Below are 13,433 nucleotides of genomic sequence, written 5' to 3'. Positions count from 1 at the left end.
AGAACATGGATCCATCATGCCTTGTTACCACTGTGCAGGCTGGTGGTGGTGGTGTAATGGTGTGGGGGATGTTTTCTTGGCACACTTTAGGCCCCTTAGTGCCAACTGGCCATCGTTTAAATGCCACGGCCTACCTGAGCATTGTTTCTGACCATGTCCATCCCTTTATGACCACCATGTACCCATCCTCTGATGGCTACTTCCAGCAGGATAATGCACCATGTCACAAAGCTCGAATCATTTCAAATTGGTTTCTTGAACATGACAATGAGTTCACTGAACTAAAATGGCCCCCACAGTCACCGGATCTCAACCCAACAGAGCATCTTTGGGATGTGGTGGAACGGGAGCTTCGTGCCCTGGATGTGCATCCCACAAATCTCCATCAACTGCAAGATGCTATCCTATCAATATGGGCCAACATTTCTAAAGAATGCTTTCAGCACCTTGTTGAATCAATACCACGTAGAATTAAGGCAGTTCTGAAGGCGAAAGGGGCTCAAACACAGTATTAGTATGGTGTCCCTAATAATCCTTTAGGTGAGTGTATGTTTATATATATATATAATGTATACATCGGTACGTTGAATTTGATGCGAGAGGCTATTGGCAAGTGGCAACCAGTGCACATTTATGAGAGGTGTGATTTGTGACCTTTTTTTTAACTTCCTGTATTATGCAGTGGTGCTTCTTCATATTTAGATCTTTGTGGCTTCTGAGCACCTGTGCTGATGGAAGTGCTCCCTGTCTCAGTGTGTATGTGTGAGCATGTGTAAATGTCCCACTCTGTAGCTGTTGAAGTACTAGAGTAGTGTGTCCTCATGGCTGAATTTGCATAATTACAAGGAAAAGCACATGCTGATGAAATAGTGGAAAGACCTGAAATGCAGTCGCTCCAGGATGTTGGGCATGTGACACTTTCTGTTGTTGCAGTGCAGTTATTGTTTGCGTCTGGTCCGCAGGGGTCCATGGAGTCCCCTAACCTGGAGTTTGAATATGGGGACACAGACGGCTTCACTGCTGAGCTCTCAGGTCAGTCACACACACAAACATATCTCACACTGGATTCGGGTGATCTAATCTTTTAAAAGGATGTCTTTTAAATAACATATGGAATCAGAACAGGAACTGTTTTAGATCTTGCGAGAGTTCAAACAGATATATTATTAAAATGGAATATATTTTTACTATGGAAGCCAATGTTATGTGCTTGTTTTCCTTTAATCATGTCTTTTTATTTGTGTCTTGCACACAGAGCTGTACAGCTACACAGAGGAACCAGAGTTCAGTCTCAACAGGGATTACTTTGAGGAAGACTTCAAGAATCATGGTAATGTAGCCAGTGTTATATTGACTTCAGATGTTAGCTGTAATATGTTTCTAGTGCTTTTCTTATTTCATGGAATAAATATATAGAACAAAATGAATTTCCTTGAGAAACAAATTGCATAACACCGTAATATGGAAGCTTGTTTCATTTTTTTAATTTTGACACTTTATTACCCAATTCAGACTTTATAACTCGGAATTGTGAGAAATCTATAAAAACTCTAACAATCCTGAGAAATAAAGTCAGAATCGCAAGATCTACATTTACAGTTGTGAGTAATAATGTTCAAATTGCAAGGAAATAAAAAAAAGAGAGAATTGTGAGTTTATATCTCAAGAAAAAGCATCAGAATTATTAGATAAAAAGTCACGTGGCTGAAACAAGCTTCCACATTACAGTGTTATGCAATTTGTTTCTCAAGTAAATTCAATCAAATTACCTTTTTAGTTCTGAGTTTATCTCACACATTTTTGTTTCTCCAATTCTGAATATATAACTTACAATTCAGTTTTTTTTTCTTCTCAGAATTGCGTGTTTACATCTTGCAATTCAGACTTTATAACTCGCAATAGCAAAAAGTCAGAATTGCAGTTTGTTTCTCAAGTTCATAATTCGTAAGGTTTTTCTCAGATATAAACTCACAATTACAAGAAAAAAAAAATTATTCCATGGTGGAAACAAGCTCCCATACAGAGAACAGGTGTATTTTTCTTACCACTTTGGAAAATAATTTTGCATGTTTTAAAGGGCAACTATTATGCAAAATTCACTTTTACATGGTGTTTGAACATAAATGTGTGTCGGCAGTGCGTGTACACAACCACCCTATAATGATAAAAATCCACCCACTTCTTTTTTTTTTATCCCCATAAATCATAAGCAGTGTCTCAGAACAAGCTGTTTGCAGATTGTGGGCGATGGGGCACCCACGAGTGTTGATGGACACGGTCATATTAGCATAGACCCGCCCTGTTTATCTCCTCGCCAGAGCATTAAAGGTGCACTATGTAAAAATAAATTCAGTAAAATATCCAAAAACCACTAGGCCAGTGTTATATTTTGTTCAGTTGAGTACTTTCAATATCCCAAATTTTTCCAACTATTTGTAAATCGTGAGAAAATTGCTATTTTAATCAAGGAACCGGGATGTTTGAGGGAGTCTCCTTTCGATTGCGTCATATCTGCGTTCCCCTCGGTTCCTGGTTTTATTCTGCAGAAGCGCTTTACTCTCACTGCAGTGTGAACAAGTGTCATAGCAGCCGCCGAGCGAACGCACAGAGTAACGTCAGGACATCATTTTCAACACACTCAGATGTATCTAATATGATAAACAGCTGCGTTACCTCATACTCATGACCGGAAAAGCGGAAGTCCCACCGGCGACTGTGGCATAATAAAAGTCCCGCTGCTCGCGAGGCGTGTGTTGCGTTCATCTTATTAACAATCGCTCCAGCGGCCTTGGTGAGCTCCACAGCACTCGGTCCTGCTTCATATTATAGTAACGTTAATAATCTCATCCATGAACATGATTTCTGCCCGAGTCCTATCCCGATTCTTTCCCACCGGCTGTGAGGTGAAGATCACATGTTCCAAGATTCTGCGCTCAAACGTGCCTTCATCAAACTACGCCTTTGTTTTGAATAGGCGACCTCTAGCGGACGGAAAAGTTACATAGTGCAGCTTTAACAGCAGCATTCAAGTAAGAAATGTGTTCTTAATAAAGCTACCAAAGTTAATTCGGTCAAGAGCAGTGAGTGAGTGATTTTTCTGGTTATCTTTTGTTGTTTGATTCATATTAACAGCAGATATAGAGTAGGTTCTCTATATCACACTGCTTTCACTTTAATACACATCTAATATACACACTGGATTTCTGTACTTGCTGCATACGTGCACAGACATAACCAACTGTTTTCATGGGAACTTGTTTTCATGTGTGTTTCTGACATAACCTTGTGTGCATTTGACAGTTTAAATGCAATAACACATGAAAGCGAACTAGTCTAGTTTAATACTCACGGAGGCACCAACATCCAGCTCTCTGTGCGCATGCGTCGGGTGTGTGTGCTCAAGTTGAGAGTGAGAAGGCTTGCAGATGATATCTCATGATGATGAAGAACTGCAATGTCACATGAGCCTGTCCGCAATAGAGATGATAATCAAAACCAAACAGATGTATCATGTTTCAGTTTTCATTAGTGTGTTCACGAGCTGTGAAGGCTCCACCCTCTGGTGCCGGGAGCAGCAGCTCATTTGCATTTAAAGGAGACGCACACAAAACAGCTCTTTTTCATACCCGAAAATTGGCATTTTCAAAATGCTATATTAAATGATCTGTTAGGAATTCTGATCAGAAACTTTACAGACACACTCTGGGGACACCTGAGATTTATATTGCATCTTGTAAAAAGGGGTGCCCTTTAAGAATAAACCTACGGAGGCCCTAAAGGGACATGATGATGGAAAAAATTTGAATAAATGAATACATTTTGCGTTTCCGAAACAAACTTTGTTCGTTTGGGGGAACCCAAATCATTTACAAGAGAACGCAAAAGCATTTACAAATAATTTTTCCTGCTTTTTTTCCCTTCACCATGTCCCTTTAGTGGGTCTCTACAAACCTCTCTAAAGTTGGTAAATCAATATTTAATTAGAACAACAACAAAAAGCCTATTTGAGGGAAAAAAACTAAAATAAAAGAATACTTAATTCAACATATCCTTCACAGTTTTGTTTCCAAAGTTAATTTGAGATTTTTTTTTCTTACTAGAAAAAGACAAAAACACAGGTCTTTTTATTTGTTAGTGTGTATTCCTCACTAACACAGTAACTCATAGTGTTTAAGATCTGTTGAGTTTTCTGCTCAAATTGCATTGTGTTTAAGAGTGACAAACTGCTTATACGGGCTGGTTGCATAAACCAGTAAGACTAACCTTACAAGTTAGACTTTTTTTTCTTTAAGATGGTTCATAACGTTTTAAAATCAGTTACATAAAAAGGTAGAGTGGCCTAATGCGATAGTAAGACTGAATGCCTCTTGACTAACTGCTAGTGTGTCATATAGATTTTGAGACGCTGTTTATGAGGCTGACCGAAGCTTCATTAACTGAACACTCCTGGCTCTAACATTTCCACCTGTGTCTGAAACAGAACAGAAATAAAGCCTCAGCAAAATCCCACAGTTCTCTTTCTGTGAGAAAATGAGAACTTTAATGAATGTTTATGTAGTGTGTGTGTGTGTGTGTGTGTAGCCTCAGGCTTTACCCTCCCTGCCTGCTGTGTGCACAATCTCACCTCACCAGACCTCACGCTCTGTGTGTGTCTCTCTCTCTCTGTCTCTCTGTCTCTCTGTCTGTCTCTCTGTCTCTCTGTCTGTCTCTCTGTCTCTCTGTCTGTCTCTCTGTCTCTCTCTCTGTGTTTGCCTTGGCACTGCAGTCTCTACTGCATGGAAAAAGCCTAGTGCCTGGATCACTGGTTTGTGTGCGCTGGCTGTACGTCTGTGTTGATTGTGAAGTAACTTCATGTCACGTGTTGATGAAGTCGCTTACAATACACATTCTTACTTTTGAAAGTTGCCATCCAAAGGGGTCTTTTTTCTTCTTCTTTTTTTTCACTTATAAGGTTAGTTTTCCACAATTAAATGGGTCATTTAAAACTCTTCACATTTGAAATGCACTACAAAAAAAAGGATTTCCATAATGCTCCAAGATCAAGGTCATTCCCGTCAGAATTCAACTGTAAATCTTTCAGTGATTTAATTTGACACATTCCTTCTAATGAAGACCTTACGGTAGCACTTTATTGTTCCCCATGTACGTACTATAGACTTATTATAGTAATTACAATAACTGGGTAATAACTAGGTACTAACCCTGATCCTACCCCATGTAGTTACCTTTTATTACCCAGTACTTTCTAAGGTAAGTGCTCATACTGTAAAATAAAGTGCAACTGACTTTCCAGCTGAAGTCTGCTACACAAACTCTCAAATAAGCAAAATACAGCAAATATTTTACCAAGCGCATTTTCAAACCAGGAAGGTTTGTACAGTCATTTGCATTCATAAGGCATTGAATAACATTTATGACTGAAAGAGAAAGAGAAGAAAGGTCAGTGAAGTGAACAAGTATGTGCCGCCCCTCTCACGGATGTTTGAGCAACACAAATCCTGACTAATCTTTCTCGCGTGTGAGAAATGAACCAGAATGGGAGGCGGTAGAAGAATGACAGAGATTTGATCCTTCTGTGCTCTGCTCCCAGTGAAGGGTCGGAGGTGGATGGAGTTGAGTTTGGAGGAGCAGAGGGCGTATGTTATGAGACTGCTGGATGCTCTGGAGGTCACCGATCGGGACAAGAGGCTCAAAGTGGCCCGGGCCATCCTCTATTTGGCACAAGGTACGAATGTAGCACATGGAACCACAGTGAAACTAGTCAAGAACAAATCATATTTCGCACCCCAATCGAGAAGCGAGATTAATTGGCATGAAAATAATAGCATATTTTGTTTTATTTACATTTTTTTGCTTCTGTGTGTGTATTAAGGTGTGTTTGACGAGTGTGACACCGAGACTGACGTCCTCTACTGGTCTCGACACAATGTCTTCCTCCTCTACGACATGGGCATCTTCACGGCTCTGCTGGAGCTCCTCAGCATGGAGATAGAGTGAGTGTCTTCATTTCCCAAAATGCCTCATTGTCTCTGCGACCGAGGGCAAGCCATCTGCTGCAGGCGGGAACAGACTGAAATATTGAAAGAGACAGACAGAGTGAAGTGTTTAACAGGGCTTCTATTTTTATTCTCTTTCTCCTGAGGGAGCAGGTTAGAAACGGCTCAGTCATGACTGTGTGTGTGTGAAACGGTGTTTAAGGGGTTGTGTATTTCTGCAGATCTCCTGGGTGCCGTACTAATGAGCCGTACGCCTTTTCCTTTTCTGTTTCTTAATGCCCGCTGTGTACGGTAGCAGCTGCCTGGGCGGCACAGCGAGCCAGTTCTCTATTTCTCTAATCACCTGCATTAAGGACACTTCCATGTTAATGGATCTTTGTTTCATTCAGAGAGCGATGTCAGAGATATCAGGTGTCTCTCTTAGTACTTTACAAACATTCAGAACTCCCTAAAAAAAACTACCTGGAAGCAACTTGTGCATAGATAAGCTGCATTAAGAAAATGTATTGTATATTCTGGGAAATAAGTTTATACCTGATTATAATTCACACCGGGTCAGAATTGCGTTGTTGAGAGAAAAAAATGCATTGGTGCAAAGTTGCATTGATGTAAAAGTCACATTTTATTATTACATTTGGAAATAATGTAAAATGATTTAGAGGCTAATTAAAAATTATGATTTAAATTTGTATTTCTTAGAAAAACAGCTCAATGCTTTAATAAATTACATTGTTTCAACCAAGATGTTTGTATATAATAATATATAATATAATTGTTGGCTAAAACTATAAAAATATATATGAAATAAAGCTTAATAAAATATAAATATTATATGTAAAAAGAAAATGATATAAATGTTGCCTTTGCAGCTAAAATGACAAAAAAAAGTAAAGCTAAATTTTTTTTAACCTAAAAACTAAGAAAAATTACATTCACATAATAAAATTATTGAAAATTGAATTAAATTTAAGCCTTATAAAAATAACAGCATAAATAATAAAAAATATTAAAAACATACAAATTATATTAAAATAAAACACTATTATATTATAATTAGGGCTGTCAAAAGATTAATCGCATCTAAAATAAAAGTTTGTGTTTACATAATATATGTGTGTGTACTCTGTTAATTATTATTTATATATAAATACACACACACACACACACACACACACACACACACACAAGCATGTGTATATATTTAAGAAAAAAAAATGTTTTATATTTATATATATTATAGATTATATAAATGTATATACATGCAAATATTTCTTAAATATATAGATGAATGTGTGTGTATTTATATATAAATAATAATTAACAGAGTACACACACATATATTATGTAAACACAAACTTTTATTTTGGATGCGATTTAATCTTTTGACAGCCCTAATTATAATATAATATAATATAATATAATATAATATAATATAATATAATATAATATAATAAAATGAGTGCTGGCATATCGATTAATCACATCTAACAGACACACACATATATTTATATATATATATTTACAAACTTTTATGTAAGATGTGATTCATTGATTTGCCAACTCTAAATATATAATATAATATAATATATAATAATGTTGGTATTTTTTGACTAAAATCATAAAAAATGAAATAAAGTTTAATAAAATATAAATATTAGATGTAAAAAGAATTATAAATGTTGCCTTTGCAGCAAAAATGACACAAAAAAACTAAAAAATAGCAAAATAAAAAAACGAAGAAAAATGACAAATGCACATAATAATTATTGAAACTTAAATTAAATTGAAAACGTATAAAAATAAAAGCTATAAATAATTCAAAACATACAAATGATATTAAAATAACACTAATATTATATTATAATAAAAAATTTGTGCTGGCATATCAATCGCATCTAACAGACACACACATATATATTTACAAACTTTTATGTTAGATGCGATTAATCGCAATTAATTGATTTGAAAACACTAAATATAATATAATGTAATATTGATTTTTTTTTTCTTTTTCCGCAGCACATATCAGATGATAATATAAGTTGAAGTTTAATGTTTCATAGTAACATATATTTTGGTTCATCATATTCTTATCAAGCATCAAAGCAAGATCAAAAAGGCAGAATTCTTTTGTGCATCCTTCGCGTACCTGCTGTCATCTCTTCATAATAAGGCCAGTCTTTATTTCCTGCACCACGGGCCTCTCTCTCTCTCTCTCTCTCTCTCTCTCTCTCTCTCTCTCTCTCTCTCTCTCTCTCTCCATCTCCTCCCGCTCTCTTGTGTTCAGAGAGCCTCAGAGTGGTCCGTCTGTGATCTCGGCTTCAAAGACAGCCTGGCCACCATGCCTCTCCTCTTTCAAGCCCCTGCCTGACCGGATTTAATGTCTTTGTACCATCGTCCCATCAGCCCACACAGCCGAGCTGTGCTCAGGGAGACCGTACCGCTGCCTCTTCTGCAGTTATTGATGCCACACAATCAGCCCTTCAGCTACTCTGAGCATCGATTCATATTTGGCCAAGCACAACATATTCAAATGATCAAGGCTGACAGCTTGTCAGGTGCAGTAAGCTAGTATCTGTGCAAGCCATAAGACCACATCCCCTGTTTGCCTCACAAACTCATTTATAGTGTATTTTGTGGCATAGTAAAACTATTGGCTGGAGTCTTTTGATGCAGATGTTATGTAAGGATGTCCGTAGAGTGCCATTTTGATTTCGTATTGTTCCCTTTCCCTCCAGTAATAACCAGGCGTGCAGCACCGCGGTAAGAAAACCAGCCATTTCGCTGGCAGACAGCACTGAACTCAGGTAAGATGTCCACTGGGAATGAATCATTTTCTTCTTTCACAGACATTCATACGCGCTCTCACAACATGACTTCTCCTTATCCAACCCCCAATGCACTTCTCAGATTTACCTCAAAACTCGTGTTCCCTTGCCTTCATGTTTTTGAGTGCATTTCTCAATACATCTGCTCGCTCCAAGCAAGCATAATTGAGACCTGAATGTTGTTTTCCTGTAGGAGTAGAGCTGCTGCATTAGCTGATTATAGAAGGAAAATACTTGCTTTTGGGTCACAATAAACAAAGACTCTCTCTCATTCTAACTCTCTCACTCACTAATACACACACTCACTCACTCACTAATACTCACTCACTCACTCACTCACTCTCTCACTCACTCTCTCACTACTACACATACACTCTCTCACTCTCACTAATACACACACACTCACTCTCACTAATACACACACACACACACACACACACACTCACTCTCACTAATACACACACTCACTCTCTCTCTCACTAATACTCACTCACTCACTTACTAATACACTCACTCTCTCACTCTCTCTCTCTCTCACTCACTCACTCACTCACTCACTCACTCACTCACTCACTCACTCACTAATACACACACTCACTCACTCTCACTAATACACTCACTCACTCTCTCACTCACTCACTCCTACACTCACTCTCTCACTCTCACTAATACACACACTCTCTCACTCTCACTAATACACACTCACTCACTCTCACTAATACACTCACTCACTCACTCACTAATACACTGACTCTCTCACTCTCTCTAATACACACACTCACCCTCTCTCACTCACTCACTCACTCACTCACTCACTCACTCACTCACTCACTCACTCACTCACTCACTCACTAATACACTCACTCTCTCACTCTCACTAATACTCACTCCTACTCTCACTCTCACTAATACACACACTCACTCTCTCACTCTCACTAATACACTCACTCACTCACTAATACACACACTCACTCACTCACTCACTAATACACTCACTCACTCACTCACTCACTCACTCACTCACTCACTCACTCACTCACTCACTCACTCACTCACTAATACTCTCACTCTCTCACTCACTCACTCACTAATACACTCACTCTCTCACTCTCACTAATACACACACTCACTCACTCACTCACTCACTAATACACTCACTCACTCACTCACTCACTCACTAATACACACACTCACTCACTCACTAATACACACACTCACTCACTCACTCACTCACTCACTCACTCACTCACTAATACACTCACTCTCTCACTCTCACTAATACACACACTCACTCTCTCACTCTCACTAATACACTCACTCACTCACTCACTCACTAATACACTCACTCACTCACTCACTCACTCACTCACTCACTCACTAATACACTCACTCTCTCACTCACTCACTCACTAATACACTCACTCTCTCACTCTCACTAATACACACACTCACTCTCTCACTCTCACTAATACACTCACTCACTCACTCACTCACTCACTAATACACACACTCACTCACTCTCACTAATACACTCACTCACTCACTCACTCTCTCACTCACTCACTCACTCACTCACTCACTCCTACACTCACTCTCTCACTCTCACTAATACACTCACTCTCTCACTCTCACTAATACACACACTCACTCTCTCACTCTCACTAATACACTCACTCACTCACTCACTCACTCACTCACTCACTCACTAATACACACACTCACTCACTCTCACTAATACACTCACTCACTCACTCTCTCTCTCACTCACTCACTCACTCACTCACTCCTACACTCACTCTCTCACTCTCACTAATACACTCACTCTCTCACTCTCACTAATACACACACTCACTCTCTCACTCTCACTAATACACACACTCACTCACTCACTCACTCTCACTAATACACTCACTCACTCACTCACTCACTCACTCACTAATACACTGACTCTCTCACTCTCACTAATACACACACTCACTCTCTCTCTCTCACTCACTAATACACTCACTCTCTCACTCTCACTAATACTCACTCCTACTCTCACTCTCACTAATACTCACTCCTACTCTCACTCTCACTAATACACTCACTCACTCACTCACTCACTCACTCACTCACTCACTCACTCACTCACTCACTCACTCACTCACTCACTCACTAATACACTCACTCACTCACTCACTCACTCACTCACTCACTCACTCACTCACTAATACACTCACTCTCTCACTCACTCACTCACTAATACACTCACTCTCTCACTCTCACTAATACACACACTCACTCTCTCACTCTCACTAATACACTCACTCACTCACTCACTCACTCACTCACTAATACACACACTCACTCACTCTCACTAATACACTCACTCACTCACTCACTCACTCTCTCACTCACTCACTCACTCACTCACTCACTCCTACACTCACTCTCTCACTCTCACTAATACACACACTCTCTCACTCTCACTAATACACACACTCACTCTCTCACTCTCACTAATACACACACTCACTCACTCACTCACTCTCACTAATACACTCACTCACTCACTCACTCACTCACTCACTCACTCACTCACTCACTAATACACTGACTCTCTCACTCTCACTAATACACACACCCACTCTCTCTCTCACTCACTAATACACTCACTCTCTCACTCTCACTAATACTCACTCCTACTCTCACTCTCACTAATTCACTCACTCACTCACTCACTCACTCACTCACTAATACACTCACTCACTCACTCACTCTCACTAATACACACACTCACTCACTCACTCACTCACTCACTCACTCACTCACTCACTCACTAATACACACACTCACTCACTCTCACTAATTCACTCACTCACTAATACACTCACTCTCTCACTCTCAATAATACACACACTCACTCTCTCACTCACTCACTCACTCACTCACTCACTAATACACTCACTCTCTCACTCTCACTAATACACACACTCACTCTCTCACTCTCACTAATACACTCACTCACTCTCTCACTCTCACTAATACACACACTCACTCTCTCACTCTCTCACTCTCACTCACTCACTCACTCACTAATACACACACTCACTCACTCTCACTAATTCACTCACTCACTAATACACTCACTCTCTCACTCTCAATAATACACACACTCACTCTCTCACTCACTAACTAATACACTCACTCTCACTCTCACTAATACACACACTCACTCTCTCACTCTCACTAATACACACACTCACTCTCTCACTCTCACTAATACACTCACTCACTCTCTCACTCTCACTAATACACACACTCACTCTCTCACTCTCACTCACTCACTCACTCACTCACTCACTCACTCACTCACTCACTCACTCACTCACTCACTAATACACACACTCACTCACTCTCACTAATTCACTCACTCACTAATACACTCACTCTCTCACTCTCAATACACTCACACACTCACTCACTCACTCACTAATACACTCACTCTCTCACTCTCACTAATACACACACTCACTCTCTCACTCTCACTAATACACTCACTCACTCACTCACTCACTCACTCACTCACTAATACACACACTCACTCACTCTCACTAATTCACTCACTCACTAATACACTCACACTCTCACTCTCACTAATACACACACACTCACTCTCTCACTCTCACTAATACACTCACTCACTCACTCACTCACTCACTCACTCACTCACTCACTCACTCACTCACTCACTCACTCACTCACTCACTCACTCACTCCCTCACTCACTCACTCACTCACTAATACACACTCACTCACTCTCACTAATTCACTCACTCACTCACTCACTAATACACTCACTCTCTCACTCACTAATACACTCACTCTCTCACTCTCAATAATACACACACTCACTCACTAATACACTCACTCTCTCACTCTCAATAATACACACACTCACTCACTAATACACTCACTCTCTCACTCTCACTAATACTCACTCCTACTCTCACTCTCACTAATACACACTCACTCACTAATACACACACTCTCTCTCTCTCTCTCTCTCTCTCTCTCTCTCTCACTCCCTAATACACACACTCTCTCTCACTCACTAATACACACACTCACTCTCTCTCTCTCACTAATACACACACTCACTCTCTCTCTCACTAATACACACACTCTCTCTCTCTCTCTCTCACTAATACACACACTCTTACACACAGTCACTCAGATTGAAAGTAAAGGCGTTTGCATTATGTTCTGAAGGGTTCTTCTGAGCATCATGTATCTGATGGTTGAGACCATTCGTGTGGAAGTGGAGGGTGATGGTCCTGAGAGGAAGGCAGCCAGAGAGGCCTTCAAAACAGAGTTGGGTGAGAAAGACTGTGTCCTTAAGTCTTACTGTGTGTGTGTGTTCGCATTGGTTGGCTGTTGACCTTCTCTATGCTGCAGTGATTAACCTCCCTCCTCCTCTCAGGTTCACCCCTTTATAACGGAGAGCCCTTTGCCCTCCTCCTCTTCACCATGGTAACCAAGTTCTGCAGCATGAATGCGCCCCATTTCCCCATGAAGAAAGTGCTGCTCTTGCTGTGGAAGACCATACTGGTCAGTCTCAAGATGC

The 13,433-nt window shown here is 39.8% G+C and overlaps 1 protein-coding gene across 4 annotated transcripts in view; it reads left to right on the top strand.

Annotated features, from left to right (window-relative positions):
* The window catches only part of strip2 (striatin interacting protein 2), a 48,527-nt gene that overhangs the window by 10,263 nt on the left and 24,831 nt on the right, over positions 1-13,433 (top strand). For all 4 annotated transcript variants that reach the window (XM_079817973.1, XM_079817974.1, XM_079817971.1 and 1 more), the window contains exons 2-8: positions 963-1,032; positions 1,256-1,330; positions 5,591-5,725; positions 5,873-5,993; positions 8,735-8,803; positions 13,079-13,185; positions 13,290-13,417. In XM_079817973.1, the coding sequence (XP_079674099.1) occupies positions 963-1,032; positions 1,256-1,330; positions 5,591-5,725; positions 5,873-5,993; positions 8,735-8,803; positions 13,079-13,185; positions 13,290-13,417 (705 nt within the window). The remainder of the gene's footprint in view (positions 1-962; positions 1,033-1,255; positions 1,331-5,590; positions 5,726-5,872; positions 5,994-8,734; positions 8,804-13,078; positions 13,186-13,289; positions 13,418-13,433) is intronic.

The sequence above is a fragment of the Gobio gobio genome (genome assembly GCF_949357685.1).
Source record: "Gobio gobio genome assembly, chromosome: 5".
Classification (NCBI taxonomy): domain Eukaryota; kingdom Metazoa; phylum Chordata; class Actinopteri; order Cypriniformes; family Gobionidae; genus Gobio; species Gobio gobio.
The sequence above is the reverse complement of the archived record's forward strand: the minus strand, read 5'-3'. Positions and strand labels throughout refer to the sequence as shown.